The sequence below is a fragment of the Molossus molossus genome, unplaced genomic scaffold, assembly GCF_014108415.1.
Source record: "Molossus molossus isolate mMolMol1 unplaced genomic scaffold, mMolMol1.p scaffold_m16_p_20, whole genome shotgun sequence".
Lineage (NCBI taxonomy): Eukaryota > Metazoa > Chordata > Mammalia > Chiroptera > Molossidae > Molossus > Molossus molossus.
The window spans coordinates 3,256,463-3,279,596 of NW_023425356.1; the positions used below are offsets into that span (position 1 = coordinate 3,256,463).

Sequence of the window (23,134 nt, forward strand, 5' to 3'; positions counted from 1 at the left end):
ATGTAGGGGGACTTAATTTGGGGAAATCAGGTTGAAAGAAAATTGGTTTACAAATTTAGAGATCCATATACCCTAAGGTAGCATTTTAAATGTTTCCTTCAAGGTTGCACTTAACGCAATTGAGGGTTTCATAGCCCTAGCCCTGTAATCACCTCACAGGCTCAGGTGATAATGTTCTAATAATAAGTCATCCCAGAGGTCTTTGCTACCACACCTTACCTGGATATACCATCACATGTTTATATTGAACACCTCGTGTTCATAGGTTCCCCAGAAGCATACGTGACAACAGTTTCTGCGCTCCAGTTTACCCTTCTTCAGTTGAGTTACATCTGTAATGGGAACTGTTCTGTACCACTGTGTCATTACACAAAACAATTTTAAGAGAAATTTAATAGATTTTTAAGAAAAGAAATTTGGTCACCAAACTAATCTTATAGGATGTTTAACTGTTTCAATAGATTTTTTTAAGCAGTAAAATTAAGCACACTTTGAGATGATTCTAATATAAAATATTTAAGATAAAAAAATTGCAGCTGTACTTGACGCATACTTAAGTGCATTTCTAAGTATATGTAAAATCTTGCCTTACAATGTGTAGAATGAGATTAGTTTTCAGTGTGAAATCATGTATCCATGGTACTTACAAAGCAGTTCTTATCGGGGTTTCTCTTCCAATGCTTCTTGTCTAATTTCTTGGCCGAAGTCGAACGCAGAGTTGCATGAGTTTGTGTTCGAGGATTTAAAGCCAGGAGATTCTGAAGACAGTATAAACAATATATAAACATACATAAATATGTTGCTGTTAAAAATAAATCAAAGTTTTATTTTAATATTCCCCTCACATACCCAAAGACAAACATATATTATAAATGTTGCTTTCCCTTTCTACTACTGTAATTCCAAAATAAATTTATTCCAAGTAATCATTTATTAGGTAATATCCTAGCTGAGTGAAAAACTACAATGACTAAAATGAAAAATTTGCAAGAAGTGTTCAGTAATAGATCTGAACTGGCAAAAGAAAGAATCAGCGAACTAAAAAGAGATTTTGCAATCCAATGAAGACAGAAAAAAAAATAATGAAAAAAATAATAACAGAGCCTTAAAGATATGTGGTACACTATTAAGTATGCCAAAATACTCTAATGGAAATACCAGAAGAGGAAAGAAAGAAGGCACAAATATATAAAAATTAGTATTGGCTGAAAACTTCCCAAATTTTATTTTAAAAACAGAAAACATTAAGCTGTACATCCAGAGGATCAACAAATGTGAAATAGGATAAATGCAGAGAGATCCACACACAGACACCATAGTGAAAATGCTAAAAGTCATCTCCAAAAAAAAAGTCTTGGAAGCAAGAGAAAAAAAATATGACTCATCATGTATAGGAGAATTCCAATGACAATAGCTGTCAGAAAGCAGTGAGATGAGATTTTCAAAGTACGAATAGAAAAAAAAAATTGTCAACCAAGAATACTATACTCGACGTAGAAGAACAAAGGAAAAAAAGACTTCAACAGCACTGTGTACTATCTGAACCTAATAGATATCTATAGAACATTCCACCCAACAGAAGAATACACATTCTTCTCAATGCGCACAGTACATTCTCTAAGATAAACCATGTACTAGGCCACAAAACAAGCCTCAATGAAGTAAAAGAATTAAAATCATAGGAAGTAGTTTCCAAATACAATGCAATGGAGTTAGATATCAATAAGAGAAAGAAATTTGGGAAATTTACAAACAACATAGATGAATATGGTAAACATTATACTATCTGAGAGAAGATAGTTACAAAATACCACATACTGTATGATTCCATTTATAAAAAATGTCTAGAAAATGCAAATCTGTGAAGGGAGAAAGTAGACTGTGGTTGCCAGGGGCTGGGGAATTAGGGACAAATGGGTAGTGTCTGCTCAAGGGTATATGGTTTCTTTCTGAGGTGATAACTGATTGTGGAGATGGTAGCACAACTCTATGAATACATTAAAAGCTTCTGAATTCTACACATCATATGGGTAAATTGTGTAGTATGTCAATTATTTCTCAATAAAGCTTATATTAAAACCAATAATCACTAAGTTCTTCTTTCAGTGGACTTCACTGTTTACTGTATTCACTCTAATAAACATCACTGGGACATACTTTATTGGCCCAATATAAATGACGATTATTTTCAGTAATTCTTATATATGATGGACATGATATTTCTTCTATCTATCTCTTTAGATGTCTACGTCTTCTGACAATAAACATATAATACAGCGAGGAATTTTAAATAGTTTATTCCTTATGATAAAATAATGTCAAAGCAACCTATCAGTTGATAAGAGCCAACATTTAAAATATAATTAAGTGCATTTTTACACAAAAAAATGAAAACATTTTCTTATATAAAATAAATGCAGTTTTTGTTTGTCTAGTTAATTTTGAACCTTACTTATCTTATTAATTCACACTGATAAATAAAAAGATGACATTTTTTTTTAAGGTACTTATTGTGGCCAGCATTTAAAGCAAAAAAAAAAAAAAAAGAAGAAAGAAAGAAAAAAAAAATCTGGGTAACATGCAAGAAAGATGGCTGCATTTATTTTAGTTTTTACTTCCACAATCCATATTGTGATAAATGATTATTTTTATCTATTTCGGCAGAGTAATGTAACTTTTGAGGAGAAACATTCTGAATACAATTTATTGGCTGCTTATCACAGTGACTTTTCTTTTACATAGCATAAGTAGAAAGCATAACATGAAATATTGGGTTAACCTTTTGCAAAAAGGCAGTGACTTGAATTCAATGGATCTTGGGTAAAAATAAATTGAATTGTGGAGAATGGTTACCAAGGATTTGACTTAATAATATCCCAAATGAAAACTGATATAAAATAAAAACACAGGACATGAGTGGTTGAGAGCTGTTAAAAACAATTTTCCAAAGCAAGACTTTTTTAAACTAAAAGTCAATATCATCAATAACTAAGCAGCTGGCAGAATGAGACAGGAGAGTTCTAAATTACATTCTTCCTAAGAAAAGACCAAAGGCAGGTCCTAACAGGGTCATGAGTTCCCCTGGCTGGATAAATTGAGCACTTTAAAAAGCCCATTAACCCTCTCAGATAAAAGGTATATTACTTACAAAGGGAGATTTTTCTCCCATGCAAAGAATTTGGCTTTCCCAATCATTTCCAGTAAGAATATATTTTTTTAAAAAGTACTGGTGATTCTAGAGGCAGAACAGAATTTGAGAAAATGCCACTGCACTAATTTTATTTATTTTAAGAAATGGTAGAATATGATGCAGAGACATTTACGCAAGAGATTAAATTAAGTTTACATGCTGTCATTGTGTTGTCTGTCAAAATATTCTGGGAAGTGGCTGGAATGTCGTAATCAACCGACTAGAACCTGCACCTGCGGGTGTATTTCTGCACTAACAGAGAGCGCGTGAGGCAGAGCCACGCTGAGTGCAATCACAGGCCCTCACGTCACAATAAAAGCAGTCCTAGCCTCAAAACTCTGGAACTGAAGTATTTGAGAGCTTGAATTCCAGTCGCAGGATGTCGCTTGGCCAACACACCCTTTCTAAAAACACGGCTTCGTTTGATATCACAACATTGATTATCCAAACATAATGCACCATTAAGCTTCCTTCACCCTTTGCATTTAAAATTATAAACAAATGTTCCCTCTTCAATACTGGTCATTACTAACTATAATTCTGATCCATTAAAATGATACACAAATACTGACATTTTAGATTTACAAGCTAAACTTGATGAATTACATTTTGTCTTATTTAAATTATCCCTAATTTTGCCTTTGATGGCTAATGTGACTCCTCTATAAGTTACCTCCTACTTTCCACAGCATCAAGTAAAATAATGATAATAATAACAACAACAACAACCATGCTTTACTCATGTTTTGATAATTGGGCATAAGTACCTTGATTTTGATAAAGCATTATATCATGCTGCCATTATTTCCCTCAATAAATATTCTCAGCTAATAGGAAAACAGAAATACCTACAGTCTAATGCATCTGATCAGTATCTGTTCCTTCATTCAGATGGCGATCTGACAAATGTTGAGCAATGGAGATGAACCTTTCAGTACTTACTTCACAGTCTCATGCTGACAAGCCCGTCTGGGGCCATTATCCCACCTTCTGCCATGTCCATCATGAGCCACTAGGTAAGATTAATTTAAGGAGGTATCTCAGGACCTCACCAAGGTGCCTTTGGTTCCTAAATAAAGCTCATTCCTCACATGGCCAGTCTACAGCTAGGTTGGCAGCAGAAAAGGAAAGAATTTTGCACCCCAGGCCCACATCTGAACTATAAACAACCTCAAAGGCTAAAGCTTTGAAAAATCTAAGCTAATCAGTCCTGGTAAGAGATGTCCACATTTTCCGAAAATGTTTTTAATGCACTTCCATTTTTCCCCAGGCTCAGGCTTCTATACCCTTAGGTTGAATTACCTTTCCAACTAATTGAGCTTCCTTTTTTTTTTTTTTTTTTTTTTATTGTACTAGCTCTATACAATAGCCAATTTTCCCTTTATGTACAAAGACTAACTCAGTGCAGTTAATTAATAATTGATGGAGGAGGGAGTCTCTGACGGTCCTAAATCTTACAACTTTCCTTTTATTAAGTATTCACTAAGTACGGTGCATAGTATAGAGGTTGAATTTGGGCTTAGTTCTTAGATCTCCCTTTTTTTATCTGGTCATAGGAACTCTCAACATCTCTACTTCTTCAACTATAAAGTGGTGATTAGTAATAGTACCTACCCCATAGAGTTCTATGAGGGTTAAATGAGATGATACATAAAGCTGTCTGGAATGGGGCAGGCAGTGAGCACTTACTACCTGTGATTAATTAGTATGTGATGAAAATATATTTTAAACCTCATTCAAGCTCCTATATTGCCAATTCTGAATATATGCATGGAATCATCTTTTTGAAGTACAAGAACATAATAAAGATGGAGGCAACAAGTGAAAAGATAACTATAAATAAGAGAGCAAAAAAGGAAGATGTATCTCAGGTGAAACCCATCACTGGCCTCTTAACTTACCTCTGCCCTAAGCCCACAATTTCAAAGGCAAACTACCTAAAAATGCAGTATCCTCCACACGAATAATTATGGCCATGAAAGGGGCCAGGAAATTCAAATACAGATTTCAAAATCTAGTACATACAAACAGCAATGTGCATCTCATTTTATATACATACAAGTGTATATAACTCAGAATTTCGGTCCTAACATGTTTAAGTGAATTCCCATTACATTTCCTTCCCAAGAAAGATAGGGTAGTGAATTTATAAGACATCAAAAAACTCATCAACTGGAAATGAACGAACCCCTGAGAATGCTACTCATATTCCCCAGGAAACTGGATTCATTTCTATTGAACAAATAGTTAACACAAAATAGTTCTTGCATCTTCAATATCACATTCACCACGTCACCCTTCTACTCAACGTGAGTTCTGCCTAACAAAGTTGTAGTCTGGCTTCGTAAGGCCCAGCGACTCTTTACCTATGGAACACACATCTGGCTTCGTAAGGCCCAGCGACTCTTTACCTATGGAACACACCACATCTGGCTTCGTAAGGCCCAGCGACTCTTTACCTATGGAACACACCACATCTGGCTTTGGAAGGCCCAGCGACTCTTTACCTATGGAACACACCACATCTGGCTTCGTAAGGCCCAGCGACTCTTTACCTATGGAACACACCACATCTGGCTTTGGAAGGCCCAGCGACTCTTTACCTATGGAACACACCACATCTGGCTTTGGAAGGCCCAGCGACTCTTTACCTATGGAACACACCACATCTGGCTTTGGAAGGCCCAGCGACTCTTTACCTATGGAACACACCACATCTGGCTTTGGAAGGCCCAGCGACTCTTTACCTATGGAACACACCACATCTGGCTTTGGAAGGCCCAGCGACTCTTTACCTATGGAACACACCACATCTGGCTTTGGAAGGCCCAGTGACTCTTTACCTTTGGAACACACCACATCTAGCTTTGGAAGGCCCAGCGACTCTTTACCTATGGAACACACCACATCTGGCTTTGGAAGGCCCAGCGACTCTTTACCTATGGAACACACATCTGGCTTTGGAAGGCCCAGCGACTCTTTACCTATGGAACACACCACATCTGGCTTTGGAAGGCCCAGCGACTCTTTACCTTTGGAACACACATCTGGCTTCGTAAGGCCCAGCGACTCTTTACCTATGGAACACACCATACCGGCACCTATGTGCGGCTGCCCATTTCTTGTTTACTGGGTCTATGTACATCCTACATTCATCCCTCTGCTCACTGCCTATGTCTAGGATGCAGTCACTTGATGTTAATTTAATTGCTAACTTTGAGTTCTAACTAAGAACCAGTTCCTCTAAAAATTAAGAACAAGTGTCCCTCTCTCTGTTTAGATTATACCCATGAACTTCTAGAGAACCTACTGCCACTGTCATTCACTTGGCCACTGGCTACAGTATCAAGCAATGATTACTTTATATGCTCTCTCCTATCAAGCTGGTCAGTGAAACCCTCAACAGCAAGGAAATCCCTTAGATATCCTCCTGTCCTCAAAACCAAGCATACTATTTCCTTAGTAAAAATAATCTAGAAATAATTGTCAATAAGCAAAGTCCCTTAGCAAAACAGTCTCAAAAACCAGCGAGAAATTCCACAAGAGTAGGGCTTTAATGCTGGCAAAACAAACAGGTTAGTTTTCCGCTTCGTGTGCGCCCTGTTGTGAAGGGCAGCGAGGACCTGTCACCAGCTACAAGCCCTTGAAGCCATATAATCATTGACTACGCCAACATGGGAGGAGGTCAGGGTCTGCCTCACTTTCTCTGGAACGCACAATGTGTGGTCATGTGACGCCAGCAACAAATTCTGACACGGAAACAAACGAATGACTTGCTTTCCGCTTGTACAATGTTCTAGGGTCAGGATCTTGGATTTTGTTACACAACACAGAAACCTCCAACATATCAAAAAAGGGTCCCTACACAATAGAAGAGGAGGATTAGACAGGGGTAACTACAGACAAAGTCATTCGAGTGGGCTCACACGATGTGGCTCAGCCAGCCCAGAAGGGGAGTCTGGCGAGATAGGAAGGGTATGTTTTTCTAACGCTTCTGTTGAAATCTTTAAAATAGAAAGGAGAGCCTTTAAGAAATCTTCTTTAAGAGGAAGTAGGGCTTATTATTTATAACAATAGAAAGCTGGAAAGGACACAGCAGTAAGACAAAAGGTAAATTACATTTCTCACCAGGGGAGTCATACCTGGACCTATTAGAAGTCATGTTTAAAGGGGTCCTCACCAATGTGAACCCCTCAATATCATACAAAGCTTCTAAAAGACAGAGAAATCAAATCTGTATCTGAAATAAGATTAGCTCTACTAGGTGTGATTTTGTGTACAAATATTTTAAATAATGTAAAATTAATGTACCAATTACTATTTAAGCCACTTTTCTTCTCTTAATCAACAGTGAAATCTTATATTCTTTTATTAGGGGGGGATTCTATTTTACTTTATTCTTTTTTCTTTCCATTTTATTGAATTCATTTGGGTGACACTGGTTAAAACAAGTATATAGGTTTCAGGTGCACAATTCCACAGCCCATCATCTGTACACTGTGTGTGTGCTCACCACCCCAATATCTTGTATTCTTAATGAATGCCCATGAGTGCCTACAGAGAATCATTGCCATTTAAAAACTGAAATTAGCTAGTGGAAAATATGCAGTACGAAGTCAGACCAAGATATCTCAGCTCTTTAACAAACATGACCCAGCAATTCCAACTTAGGGGCATAAATGCCTCACTTTAAATAGTTTAAATGTAAACCTAAAGGAAAATATAAAGGAACAATGCCTCTTACTACTCTTCAGTTGTAACTGAGGACTACTGGATATAAACTGGTTTTCTACCAGGGATAATACAACTCCCTGCATCTCCTAGGTCTCTAAGACTCGTTTATTAGGGTCAGAATAGATGTCAGACATTAACATTGGACTTCCCATCCTAAATCAGGGACCCTGTCCCAGACACTCCGTGACCTGCCTCAGTCGAAGTTATCAAAGAACTACGACAAAGGGTTAGACTTCTTAGTAAACATAAAGCTCACACGAACTGATCATAAAACAAGGAGAGACTGTTAGACTCAGAGGGAAAGGACTGCACCCTTCCCAGAGGCGTGAACGCACATTCCCCACTGAGGAGAATGGCATATTCAGCCACCACAGGTCTTCACAGACTTCAGTCAAGTCTCCAATGAACACACGACCCAGCACTGCTCTTCATGCTATTGTCATGCATTTTCTTTTCCCCCCAATAAAAAGCCTGGACACTAAGGCTCGATTCAGCCTCCTTAGTTGGCAACATGTCACAATGTTGCCCAGCATGGCCAGGGAAAGTAAGTGTGTCCTGTATCACTCCATTCAGAGGAGACACCTGGAAGGGTGTGCCCAGTTTCCTCTGAAATTTGACGCATGTTCCTTTCCTCTTTGTAGGGTCTAATCTAATTTTTATTGTAATAAACTGTTACCACGAATAGAACAACACCTGAGGTCTGTGAATACTTCTAGTGAATCCATGAGCCCCAAAAGGAGGCTTGAGTGAAGTGGTCTTGAGGACCCCGACAGAAACATGTAAGCAATGCCTGACTCCCCCTTGAGCTATGTGCAAGCAGACATCAGAGAACTACATTTTAATGCTTACTCCCTCCCTTGCAGCTTAACTCTGTGAAGCACCTAGACAAGAAATCTAGAAAAATTCTCAAAAGTGTCAACAAGATGATCTCTGCACTCGCATTTATCTTCAGTTAAGTTCCAGCCAGCAAGCTGTATTTAGAAGGGTGGGTATTTGGGGACGTCCCATTGAAGGGAGGGGTGCACTCCTATTTCCCCTTCCTTCTTCCTTTTGGGGCTCTAACTTCCAAGGTGAACTGCGAGGTGGACCTGAGGACACCAAAGTGGAAAGACAGGGACCTGTTGACAAGAAGAGGTACTGCATGCCCTGTACCTTTTGTGTATCTCCAGGAAGAAATAAATTACTGTCTCGTTTCAGCCACCTCCATTAATTGTTTGACTAATACGCTGCCTCCTCTGGCTCGCACGGTGCCCAAGGTGAGTCTGGTGGCCAACTAGGTGTGGGAAGCACTGATAGGCCAATCAACAAGGGAGCATATTCTGAGCCAGAGTGCATATAAATGTCAAAATGAAAGCATTTGGCTTCTGTGCTTAGAAGAAAAATGGGAAATCACATCAGCATAAGTTAGTATTTTTCTTGAAATCCATCAAGATGTCAAAAATCCTAAACCAAAAATTACTCATTTCAAAAAATGATCAATGAAAATGTTGTTTTGCCAGCACAGGAGGAAAAAAATAAAATAAAATTCATTTTCATCTCCATTGATCGGCTGCTAATAGGTTGCTCCATTTGAACTGATACCAAGTTTTTTACAATATGGTATGATGATGTGAATAAAAATGTGCCCACTATTCCTTTGCAAACTGATTTCTGGAAACTGCCCATAACTACCCCCTGCATAGAACCCCTCCCTTCAGTCCACACTGTGTGAGACCCCTCCTGCCAGGCCCCGGGATATAACACACTTCTGCGCTCTCAGGGTGCACATCTCTGTCAATAGTCGATTCATTGCAGGATTGGTTCTCGGTCTGATATATAATTCAAACAAGAAGACAGTTCAACTTTTTCTCAAATTTTTATAATGTCTCTCATTTGAACAAAAATATGGAGACATGTTTTTCTGAAGTTCTTTCACTGATGACTGTTCATTAGCAGCTGTTGTAGAGAAGGGGCCACCAGTATGCCAGGCGCCTTTCTAAATGTTTTTCATCACCACGATCCTATGATGTCATTGGTATTATTGTTAACAGTTTACAGATGAGGAAACAAAATTGCAAGGAGGCTGAGTTATGTGTCCAGAATGTGACAGACTCTAATCCACTCTAGTGGCTTCAGACTCTACACTGTAAATCACTAATATGTATTTTCTCCAAGGGCAGCAATAATATGAGCTTCATATTTATTCTAATGCATGTACCTCAAGGATTGCTGGATAGTCCATGTAAAAAATGAAAACAGTTTTGCTTTGAGGCTGATAACAGTGTACACAAGACCTGAAGTCAGACTTGAAAGAAAAGGCTTGTCATCTATTACCCACAGCATCTAACAAACTGCCTGGTACACACTGGTTACCTGTTATTGGTTTAAATGAAGAGGAAGAGGAAAAACTTAGAATTATTGATAAGAACGCTCTAGCAGGAGTTGATAACATGAACATATGTTGTGAAGGACAGAAAAATAAATGCACCTTTCACGTTGACATTTGTGGTTACCATGGGAATGGTAGCCACCGAAAGTAAAAGTTGGGATATAGAACTAGCTTCGGAAAAAAGTTCCATTCTTCTTGGCACTTCACTTGAACACTGGTGTCATCGTACAAATGACATACAGCCTAAAAAAAATTGACAGCGAAATCTAGCATGTTTCAAGTGCCTTTCAATTGTTGGATTTGAATTAAATCCAGACATATCTGAAAAGCTGAGATTTTTCCCTAATTGTGAAGAAATCACAGATGCTCTGGTACCAAAAATAGAGCTCACAACTCAGAAATGTCAAGTAACACTACTTCCATTATAATAGAAACTACATACTTAACACTTTCGATTCATAAAAATTTTTATATGCATGATTAGATCACGTATTTTGATTGAAATGCACACTGTCTAAAATTTTCCGCTTATGTGCCTGTCTGTTCCACTAGACTTTTAACTTATTGAGTGTAATGACTGCCAAGGACTTATCTTAGTATCTTCAGTACTTGTACAGAACAGAACACAAAGAAAGCTTGCAATGAACTGAACTGCAGCTGCTCAGTGTTAGAACCATAAGGCACGCCTGTTGACGGATAGACATCCTAAGAGGGCAACCCATGTTAAAGGCTGTCAGGGTGAGGGCCAAGTCTCAAGACTCCATTCCATCACCAAATTCATGCAAAAATATTACTACATAGAAGCTCCCAGATATTTTCAAATATTTTGAGCTATCCATTATTTTACTAGGCCTCTGACCATAATTCTGATCGGAAACCACTTATAAAAGTAGAAATGAAGCCAAAAAATTCAGGAAATGGATGAATAATAAGAGTCGAGAGTGGCATAACAGGCCAGAAGTTCATTCAGTGTCAGATGTGCTGGATAAAGAGAGATTTCTTTTATTTTCCCCAGAAAGATGACATGATCCCTGCATTTAAAATAATCCTTTGAGCGTGAAGAGTTTTCCATCACCATTGAGATGCTCTGCATCTTGAGATGAGTAATTATCACCATCACCTTCAACACAAGCTCCTTATACTTCACTCATCCCTGTACAGACTCCTACTGAACAAAAATTTTAAGCAGTTACATTGCCATGTAATGAGTCATAATTTCCCCAAATTAGTAGCATTCAGCATCTAGTGAGATTACTTTATTATTTTATTCATAGACTACTTTGTAAAAGGAGCCTACTAAACAGAGCCATTTACCTTGTAAGACTTTTCTTAAATAGGGCACACCACAAGGAAACAATCAGCTATTATTCTCCATTTCAGAGAAATGACTGTAATAACCTCCAGGTGTTTCATAAAAGGTATTTCCTGTCACTGTATAGGTCCACAAACTTTCTATAAGCCTCTCTGGCACTTAAACTTATTTGAAGGTATGAACGTTTTTCTCAAGGATGATAGATATTAGTTATAATTAGGGTTGTTGTGCTGTCATGGAAGAGAATTTGACTTCACGGGAAGACTCTGAGGGGAATTAACAAGGTTGCTACATAATTGCATAACAGGATTGACTGTGGGCTGTTTACACACTTGCTCAGATTTAAGGAAGTAAAGGCTGGATGATTGCTACCTCTCTTGTAGCATTTACCATGAAACGAAATGAAAACTTAAAGGACTAGAAACAGTGTGTTTAACAATATCACAAAGAAGTGTATCTCAGATTTATTTTGCCTTAAAATTTGTTACATTGAACATAATATATTTTCATAGGAAAAAGTAAAAAAGTTAATTAAAATGAAATTTAAGCCTCTTAAAGCAATAAATAGCCCAAATATTTTGAGTTATCTACTATTTTATATTGGATGAAGCTCTTTTTTTTTTTTTTTTCTTCCTCACCTGAGGACATCTTTCCATCTTTTGTTCAGGTAGAGTGGGAGGGAGAGAGAGGAACAGAGAGAGAGAGAGAAACATCGATGTGAAAGGAACACATCGAGTGGCTGCCACCCACACAACTGACCAGGGCCGGGGACAAACTGCAACCGAGGTACGCGTCCTTAGTGGGAACCGAACCCGGGTCTCTCAGGACCGCAGGCCGACACTCTAACCGCTGAGCCAAACCGGCCAGGGCGGATGAAGCTCTTGATAAAAATTTAAGTGTGTATATGTAAATGGTGTCTCTCAACCCATGTGCCAGTTTCAAAGTAGAGCTTCAGCTATAACCAGAATCTTGAAATAGGCAAAATGTATTTGCCTTGCAAAGCAATACCTAACATGGGCTGTGGAACTATCCTATGGTTATTAACTCAATTCTATTATATACATAGCAACTTGTTTAGGATTAATTCTATATTTTTAAAATTAGTCCTTAAAAATATGTGTTGGCATTATTTTACAACTTATTGTTTTATTTTGTTTTATATTTTTTCATTTTCTAGCCCATTGTTTGATCATTTAAACTAGTTCAAACTGTAGTAGAGGAGGCCACAGATTCAAATATGTAGACTTTTAAAAATTGTACTTTTCCAAAACTGCAAGGTCAATGGCCAAAGACAAAAAGAAAAGTGACCAAAAACATGACAGATAAATAAAATTTGGAATCATACCAGTAAGAATTGGGGGCGGGGAGGTCAATGAAAGGGGTGTAGAGAAGGCAATGGTGTTCTGGAGAACCTATAGTTAACATGTCTTCCCAACTCCCTATTTTTAGGGTTTAAAATGTTCCACTGAGGATGTGCTCACTCAAAGGTAACCAGCAACCACCACAAATCAGGCCTCCCTGCCCCTCTCTCCCTGATGCATGATCAGTCATTCACCAGCACTTCCCTGGGAAGAAAAGTGATAACACCACTACTTTTCATGAAAAGTCCCTCTTAATTAATTCATGTTTATTTTGAGTATTCATTATACTGATAAAAATTAAACTACATTTAAAGATGCCATTACTGAAACCATAGGATAACTCTGAGATTATCCCACAGGGCTCAGTGGGCAGCCAGATGACTGTAATATTTCAGTGGGAACACCTTAATAAGGATGGGAGGGACTCAAAACCCGTGTCAATCCGAACAGTTTCCATGGGTATGACAAGGCCACGGTGAGCTTGAGCACCGCATGAAAACTTGCATAACCAGTAAGTGTAACTTAACTTCACAGAAAAGTTGACTGAAAGAGTAAGTCATCAAACCCAAATGTTGCATTCATTCAAGCCATAGGTTTTTATGGAGGTATATATTTTTAAATTGAAAAACTAAATGTTTACCTAGATTCCTGATTCATTTCATTTTCAGATTAACTGAGAACTAGATAAGTGGGTATCTTTTTGATATTGTAGTAAAATTATAATTACAGAAAATGTACCTCTAAGTCTTTTCCATTGTTGCACAATTAATTCAAAATGGTATAAAGAGACAAAGGGGCAAGGGTTAGGCTAACAGAAGTTAATGGTGATCATATCCTTGTAATAACATTCTTTTTTAAATCCTCAAATGTGAACTGGTTACCTTGACTGAGACATCATTCTTGTTCTAATAGCCCATCACAGTTCTTAATGTAAGTTGAATACAAAAGAAAACTGTCCTTCGCTCAAGGAGCCCCATGAAGCAAAGTTTTATAACACATGTTTAAATGTAAAGAAATTAAAGGAAATAAAATAAAAATATACAAAATTCCAAAGCAAATTCCAGTCTTTCAGTCCATTCTACATAGTCTTCTGCTGTGAAGTTTGTTATGCGTTAACCCTGCAGATCTGTGAAGGGAGCTGAATGCCTTTCTTCTTTGAATTATGGAGGAGTTAAGATGTTTAGCCCCAGCACTCCCCAATATTTGTCCTTGAAGAATATTTGAAAGAAGATTCACCAAAGCTTTGGGGTCACTGCAGAGCAAGGACTCAGAGAAAGGTAACTGGAATGCCCTGTGGGGCTGGGGACCCCACCATTTGTACTCTGGTTTCCACTGACAGTTATCAACCAACAAACACTGAAGAAATTGACTTAGGAAGTGCATCATTTTGTTTGGAATCTCTGGTATAATTCCTAGCTAAAAAGAGTATTATTCTACAGACACAAACTTTGAATTTATTTATTCCAGATCACTCGGACAGAAGTCCAGCCACATATAGAAGAAACAGACATGTTCTGTGTTCCCAGGAGAGACTGAGATTTTGCTCATTCATTGGATGTAAACAGAAAAAGAAGCAGGCGAGCATGAAGACCAGAGAAAACGTCTTTCCAATCCCTATGGCTGGTATAAATGGTACACTTAATCCTACCTAGCATGTAAAGTGGAGTAGCTATGACACTACCAATCTCCATTTCCCTAATATGCTCACTTGGCAAGTCACATTTCCAAACAATTTCACTGTTGCCCTATTTTATTAAGAACAACCTTAAAAGACTGATCACTAGCAAACTCACTGAGGAATCAGCAAATTCTTCCTGAGGTGCAATGATTTCCACAAGATCAGAAAGCAAGGGAGCCCACACCGAGAGCAAACACATCCCAGGCTTGCCCCTACCCCCGAGTATGTATTTTAATTAAGATACAGTACATATGCATTCTCCTCTAGTTTCTTGCTGGAGATAGTGGCCTTTACATTAGACTAACATTTTTTAAGTTTTAGCAAGCTACCACAGACAGTTTTTAATCTCACTCAAAGGATTTCACAAAGATCTGCTCAAATGAGACAATCCTGAGCAGGTAAAACAAGTTGACAATTGGAGGGGGGTGAAGTTTGGGGACAGATGTAAACGTGCAGGGAGGGAAGAGGAGGTTCAGCGGGGTGGGGGGGCAGAGCGAGGTGGAGCGCCATAGGTATAAATCAGGCCTGGAGTTGACATGTAATTTTGTGTGGGTCCCCTGAGAAGTGTGAGAAGTGGCCCTCAGGGCTTCACTATTGATGAAGAGATTTTTCTCCCAAGTGGCCCAGTGAGCAGTGCCTCAAGAGGACATTCATAAGCACTCATAATATCAATTTCCAAGCACCTGGGAGGCAGGGACACAAAATGTCTCTTTAATTATTACAATCGAGGTAGAGGACAGGCCGTGTGAATGCTATCACACAACCATGCTGAAATTCTCAAAGAGATAAAATTTTTATAACCTAGCACAAAATGTTCATGATCAATAGTTCAGAAAGGGCATGGTTTACCTTTTCTTGGTGCAAAATAGGTTGATCTCTAACTCCCTCCCCTTCCCAGATGTAAAAACAAAAAGAAGCTATTTATGAACAAATACAGTGTGTTTAGATCTAGAAAAAATTTTCTTTGCAGCTGATATGCTTGCTTATAGAAACCAAATCTTAGCCCATTATTTGTAAAAATAAATAAATAAATAATAAATCGGGCATGTGTTTTTTAAAATAATTGTGTAGGGGTTTCTTTTCAGAAAAAGGATAACTCCAAATCCCTTCTATATATCACTGAGAAAGCCAAGACATAATTTTCACTAATGCACTGATTCTGATCAAGTCTCAAAAACACTCAGAAAGCCACTGAAGAATCAATCCACAACAGTAAACAGTCGAGTGGGGGTGAGTCCTGGGAGAATCTTATTCCCCAGTGTGTCCCATGCAGATAATCCCGTGCAGACAAGCCAAGGTCAACCACCTCCTTCCATACTCCTGGGGCTACCACTAGAGGGTCAGCAATACCGCGGGCATTAACATCTTTTTTTAATGGGAATAAAAAGCAACATGACTGAGTCTCTTTAATTTCACCTGAATTTTAGAAACTGCCCCATCTCGTTGGTAATACTGACAACTAGAATTCGGGAAATTTCCCCTAAAATTATCTGCAACATTTTTTAATCTATAATGAGCTTCCCTTATAATTCTTTTAACTTCATTAACTCTCCCCTCCCTCACATATTTTTACAGACTTTGATAATACAAGTTTATCCTTGGAGTCAAACAAAATTCTACCAAAATGATGTTTATATAACACACACGATATGTGCAATAACATTTAAAATTGTTAGAACCACTTAAAAGCATACATTCTATGTGACAGATGCTGTCTGAGGCATCATGTGTGCATGACTCCAATTAACCCTTAGAGCTATTCATGAAACAGTTAAGATCGAATGCCACTGTCGGAGGAAGAAACGCCGTCCAGGGAAGGGCTGGACCACAACCACACAAATGAAAAACAGCACAGCCAGTCCCAGCCCGGTGGCTCAGTGGGTTCCCCTGCACTGAGAGGTTGCAGTTTGTTCCTCAGTCCTGGCGCGTACCCAGCTTTCGGTTCCACACCCCCCACCCCGTCAGGGAACGTAGGGAAGGTGAGCGGTAGCTGTCTCTCTCGCGCGCGCGCGCGTTCTCTAAGCATGTCCTCAGGTGAAGATTTTAAATAAATAAATAAATAAATAAATAAATAAATAAATAAATAAATAAATAAATAAATAAATAAATAAAATAATAGAGTCAGGATTTGAAGCCAGGCCTGTTTCAATACAATGCTTTTTTTAAACCATGGAGTGAAGTCTGATGTTGTGAAATACAAAATAAATAACTTCATACAAAAGTACCAAGTTCCTAACATCAATAGATAACTGTTCAGTCTAAAAGGTAAGTTATGCGCTGAGTTAAACGCAGGTGTTTCGTACCTGCTAGTATAACATTTTAATTCAAAGCAATGGAAGCCGTGTAATTACAAACCACAGGAAAGACATAACCCTAAGGAGTCATCCCAGTGTTTTGGCTCCAGGATGTTGTGAACACCCACACCACTGACGTTTCAGGCCAACAACACCTTCTGTCTTGACACAGAGGATTAAGAGCAAGTGGAGCCCAGAAGGTAAACAAGTTGCATTTGAAAACTAAAATCCTGATTATAGATAAATTTATACTCTTGGAATGCCTTATTAAGTGCTTCTGAATTAAGGCAGAGCATAGGTGCCGTAGAATTCTCCTTATAGTTTTAAGGACTAACGGTTCGGGGCCTGTATTGGTCGCTGGGTCCATACGGCTGAGAAGCAGAAAGATAACTGAGCCACCCTCCTTCTAATCTCCTCTTCGGTGCATGGATGCCTGGTCCATATTTACTCTCTCTTTTTCATTATTATTTTGTTACTTCATTTTTTTCAGCCTCATCGTCTTCAATTTCACTGTTTCTAATTTTTCATTTAAGATTAAGCTAATTATTAGACTGCTCCCACAGGGACCGGGCACGTTTACCATACTACAATGTCTATTTTTCAGTCCTTGGTTGTTGTCTATTTATATTCAGAGCTTGGTAAAAAATGTTGTATTCAAATAGTTAAGGAAAAATAGGATTGCCTAAAGAACATGCAATTACCTCAGTATTTTTTACTATAGATTTTCTTGGAATTTTTGTTAATTGCAGCTTTCCAAAACTGGATTTTTCTTCTAGAATGTAAGAAAGGAGGCTACTGAATTTTAGCACATTTTTACAATGAAGCGATCAGACAACACTACCTGCTATAATTAAGCAGATCCAAACGAAAAACCTCCCCAGTGATCAATTCATCTTTAGTCATTAATCTCACAGTTTTTAATTAAACTACTAAAACCAGTCATATGAATTCAAATGTAGGAGGTAGATTTTTTTTTAACTATACTAAAATATATACATGACCATGCCTAAGATAGACATGTGAATTCCTTTAAAACAACAAGGATACCCTTGGAATGAAGGAACTCTCCAAATCACACAATCTGACATATATTTCTACTGCATGGCTCAATTCCTTGAAAAGGAGAAATACTTTAAAGTAAATGAAGTAACTCTCCAAATCACATAATCAGACATATTTCTACTGCCCAGCAAAATCCCTAAGAAAGGAGAGTTACTTTAAAAGTAAAACTAAGTATGTTTCCCAGGGCAGCTTATAGTAGGGAGGACAATGGAAACTCACAAAACAGGTTTAAAGTTTAAAAACTAAAAAAAAATTAAAAACTTTAGCAAGTCAAGACAGCATTCCCATAGATGTGTGGTGCCTAGCCAATAAAAAAAGACAAGAAAAGACTGTTACTTTTATGCAGAGTGAAATACGCATAAATTTATAAATAAAGACCCATGGCTTCTGTAAAGCTGAATCCTTATTCTCTGCTTTGGATCCAGACCCGCTTCCTCCCTAGGGGTATTCAGAAATAATCTTTGCCGTCTCTACCAAATCATAACTCTTGTCTTTCCTTTGGTCAAAATGCTCCCTAAAATTTACTTTTTCCAAGTTGTTTTCATTATAGTCACTTTTTCCAAGTCTATCATTTTATCCTATATTCTTAATTAACAAACAGAAAATTCTCCATTATCTTCTCCAATGAACAGAATCCATAGAAAAAGTCATTCAGAACAGTTTTTATTTGACTGGAAATGTATTGTGATTTTGTGGACAATGGACTAAAACCCCTTTATTCAGGGTAAGTTTGAAATGAGTTAATAACCCCTCATTACTCATTAACATAATTCAAGGGATGAACCTTGACTTGTGATTGTGGAAGCAGTAGAGGGGAGGTAGCAATTTGGTTCTCATGTAAATGTCTACCAAAATTACTAGTATTCACAGTTAAAAGCATCCACTTTAAAAATATATATATTTATTGACTTCAGAGAAAGAGAGAAACATCTATTTGTTGATATGTATCTGACCAGAGATCAAACCTTCACCTAACTAACTGAGCTACCAGCCAGGGTTGACTACACTTCTATAGTCTGTCCTCAATTATCCATGTCAGTGGGAGGGGAACAGACACTGAGCAAGAGTAAACTCTTCCAAAATCATTTTTATTTGCTTTTCAATATGCTGATATTCTACCTGTTACCAATTCAAGCTAAATCAAGTAGTGTGAAGGTACTACTGATGTCAGGGAAAGTGATTGATGTATGACAGTGGTATTCTTTGAAACCTTCCCAGGAGAATTTGTATTCAAAGTCATCCTTGACAAAATTCAGCTGTATCCAAAGAGTGAGCCTAAAAAGTCAAATAACTTTAAATACATGTATAGCTAGTGTTGGTAAGCTTTAGAATACTAAGTATTTCATTGGCATTGGTTTTCCTGATAGTTTTTTACATGTTTACCTTTTCACATGGTTGTCCTTTTCCCTAATGAGATGTCAACTTTTGACATTTGCCAATTACCTTTATTTTCCTTACTTCACAGATTCTGCAAATGTGACTTGAGAAGCTGGGTAACTTGCTTGGAGTCACAGGGCTAACAAGGGCTGAGACCTCAAGTTCAGAGTCAGCTTCGGGTGCCAGGCTGGGAGCCACACTGGGATGTGGGGGGAAACCTGACTTCCCTCGAATCTTCTCCCAGGACTCCAATGACAGCAACTTTCAAGTACATGAGCTAGGTTCTGTTGCCTAACTTCTATGGATCTATGACCTTCTAATGCACCCTTGCTCTGCCTATCTTCCAGCCCAGGGACATTCCAGTCTTGGAATTTGGTGTCCAGATTGTTTTGCAGGCTCCCAACCCTTCAACCCTGATGTGATAGGATTGAGGACAGGAATTATGGAGTGAGTACCCAGAGCGACTTTTTATGCCTCAATAACCTTTTCCTCAGAATCAACTATGTCTTGACTGCCTCACTGAGACCTGGGGTTCTGTAGGTAGCTGTTGGGGAAAGTTAAATCACTATTATAGTGGGTTGTCACCAATAACTTCTGTTCTTTTCACATTTATCAAGTGAGCATGTTTTCTGTTTCACAGCAATAATTTTTTTAAACATGATTTGCTTCTCCATCTATTTGAGACCAAGGCAGTGGTTACAGTCAGACTGACCTCTAGACAATGGGTTTAATAAATTCATTCAAGAAAAGCAAGTCCAATGTATACATTTGAATTGGATCAAAAGCTGTGTTTTCATAATTCATTCTGATTCTTCAAACAAAAGTGAACTTGTGTGAGTCAGTAGGATCAACTGAGACATCTATGCTTGAACATGTTTCTCTAGGCTTAGGTATTTTTCTTCACTGCATTATTTGAATGATTAATTTCACGGTCTTTCATGGCACCTAGCTCATGAATCGTGGGTACTACTTTGAGGGAAAAGTAAGTACTGTGTACAATCAGAGATGCTACTGATTCAAGTGTGTTGCATATCCAAACTACAGAAATACTGAAAAACCTTGACTTCCACTATTCTAGGTTATAAGGAATATCAGACAGACTATTTGCATAGACTAAAGTTAGCAGGTGGTAAGTGTGAGGGTTTTGACTTCTTACATGGTCTTGGTTGTAACAACACATGACATTAAGCCAGTCATTTAAGTTTCATTGGCATCTTGTCCCTTAGTGTAAAATGGTTAAGAACTGATTTGAAAGACAAATAAGAGAGAGAGAGAAAGACATCAGTTAAGCAGATAACATACCATTCTGAATTCGAAAACCACCTGACCTCTGACACTCATTTCTGAAATCAGCCCTTCTGCTGTTAGAACTTTGCTATTATTGACTTGGGGGGGGGGGGGCATTTGGATAGGTCAAAGTAACAAGGACTATAACATAAATCGAGTCTCTTCTACCCTTTGCTCACATAAATAAATATTAGGTTAAATATATCATATTGATCCAAATGAAAAAGTAAATTATCCACAAAAGAAACTACAAGTAAATTAACTGGAGAAGCCCACAAAATGTACTTTGGCTCTTGTTACCATAACGGTTTTTCAAAGCAATGCTTGGAGTCTGGAGAAAACACTACTGCCATCCCCCAAACCAAGTTCTTTCCATCAACAACAGAGGCAAAAGGTGGCAAAAGCAGCTATTCTGCAAACAGGTGGTTTTAAACTTTTACTGAAGACACAACGCACCGAGGAAAGAAACAGCTTTTCATTTCTAAAGAACACACACAAGTCTCATCAGAGTAGTTCACATAAAGAAAAGCCCTACAAAAAAACTAAACAGCAGTATATCTTAGCTCAGAAATGCTGACATGGATGAGTAAGTCCAAAGTCCCTATTTGTAATTAAATCCTCGCCACACACATAGAGGCCCTAGGGAGAACTCACAGGAAATGGTCATTTCAGGTAGGACTTTATATTCAGAAAGAAAGATGACATTTTTACAGAAACAGAGTGCATGAGGAAAGCAAAAACTGTTGAAGGGGGGGGAACCACAGTTTCCTTGCAATTTTCATGTTCTCAATACTTGATTCCCCTTTTCTCATGCCAGATTATTTCCTAAGCAATACTCTGGTTAGCAGGGACTGCCACAATCGCTGACACACAGCTCTCCTTCATTTATGCACCACCCCTTGGCAATTACTCAGGATTCAGATGCCTTGGCGAGGGGGGAGGGGGGCAGCAGACAGGAGTCCCGAATGCAGGTAGGGGGGGAAAGGGAGGAGTGGGGAGTCTGACTGGAAATGGGCGCTGCTATCCCGCAGAGTCCCCCTGTCTGCAACTCTTGTGCCGCTTCAGTCACGCCACTCAGGACGGGGCAGGCTTCCTGACACCCCCTCCCGGCAGTAACAGCCCTGTCCCACCCCAAGGGCACACCCTCCACTCACGGGACTCCGCCGCCACGCAGACCTCCGGCGGAGGCCAGGGTCCTGCGTCTCCCGCTCCTCCCCGGCGCTGCGGTGGCCGCGGGCCTTCCCGGTCCCCACCGCGGGAACCCCTCCCGCCCCCGAGGAGCCGGGGCGCAGTCCGTACCTCGATGTCCGGCGCGTCCTTGCTGAGCACAGGGGCCATGGCAGTGTCTGCAGTCCGGGGACCCTAAAAACAGACCCTCCGTGCGTCCTCGGGCTCCGAAGCGACAGCTCTGTGGAGGCGAGTGGAGAGAGGAAGCCCAGGGCCAGCGGCGCGGGGGCGGGGCTGGCCGTGACGCCCTCGGGCGGGGGCGGGGCGGGGCGCAGGACACGCCCCCGGGCGGGGCGACCACGAGAGTACACGCTCCGGGCGGGTCGAGCTCGGAAGGACACGCCCTGGGCGGGGCTTCGCGCTCCACCCCGTGACTCCGGTGCTGGGCTCTGAGCGCGGAGCTAGGGTCGCCCAGCGCGTGCCGGTCCCCGGTCCCCGGTCCCCGCACCGCGTCCCGCCCCCCGCCCCGCCGCCTGTTTTCCTTCCGCGGGCGAAAGGAAGGGCGCGGGAGAGCGCTGGCCCGGGGACTGCCTTGCTCGAGACACTTAAAGGCTGAGCTAAGTAGGCGGGGGCCAGACGTGACAGACCCCCAGAGTTAAAGGTGAAAACTGTGCGTTCTGAGTGACGGCCAGCTCCTTTTCTTTCCTTCCGCACGAACCGCGCGAGGCGCACACCCGGCATTGCAGGAGCTCTTCAGGGACAGAGTTCCCCATCCATCCCGCAAAGGGCGGGCAGGGCCCTGGGCCGCGTGGAGAAGGCCAGGTCGGGGTCTTCTGCGAGATGACAACCCCTGGGGGCGCTCCCTTGCCAGCGGCGGGCCAGGGAGCCTGGAGAGCAGCAATTCCATTGCCACAAGGGCTGCAGGTACTACCAAGTCAAAGCTGTATTTTTTGCAGAACAAGCCATTCTCACGGCTCTTTTTAAAAAGAATTGCTCTATAATAAGCTCTTTGGAAAAGCTGGTCTTTATGTTTGGTTCTAGAGCTTGTTTGGGATAGGGGAGCAGTTTCATTTAGAGATGGTCGCAGTCCAGAAAACATTCACTTCTCTGAGGATAGCTGTGCTCCAGACCTGTCCCTTCTCTCTCCACTGAGGTCATTGCACCCTGACCTCTGAATAACCGGCCTCCCCCTCTCTTCCAACCGCACCAGGGCCACTCTCGCTATGACTGGTTATGGTCCAACCACAGCTAATCTATCTTCCCATCCTCCAACCGCTTTTCTGGCTGGACACCTGTCCGGTGTC

At 39.9% G+C, this 23,134-nt stretch overlaps 1 protein-coding gene across 1 annotated transcript in view; it reads right to left on the minus strand.

The window, feature by feature from the left end:
* Window positions 1–22,109, minus strand: part of DPYD (dihydropyrimidine dehydrogenase) — a 587,465-nt gene extending 565,356 nt beyond the window's left edge. The window contains exons 1-2 of the mRNA XM_036272711.1: window positions 21,963–22,109; window positions 648–758 (exon numbers count right to left, since the gene is read on the minus strand). Of these exons, the coding sequence (XP_036128604.1) occupies window positions 648–758; window positions 21,963–22,001 (150 nt within the window). The 5' untranslated portion in view covers window positions 22,002–22,109. The remainder of the gene's footprint in view (window positions 1–647; window positions 759–21,962) is intronic.
* Window positions 22,110–23,134: the final 1,025 nt, after the last annotated feature.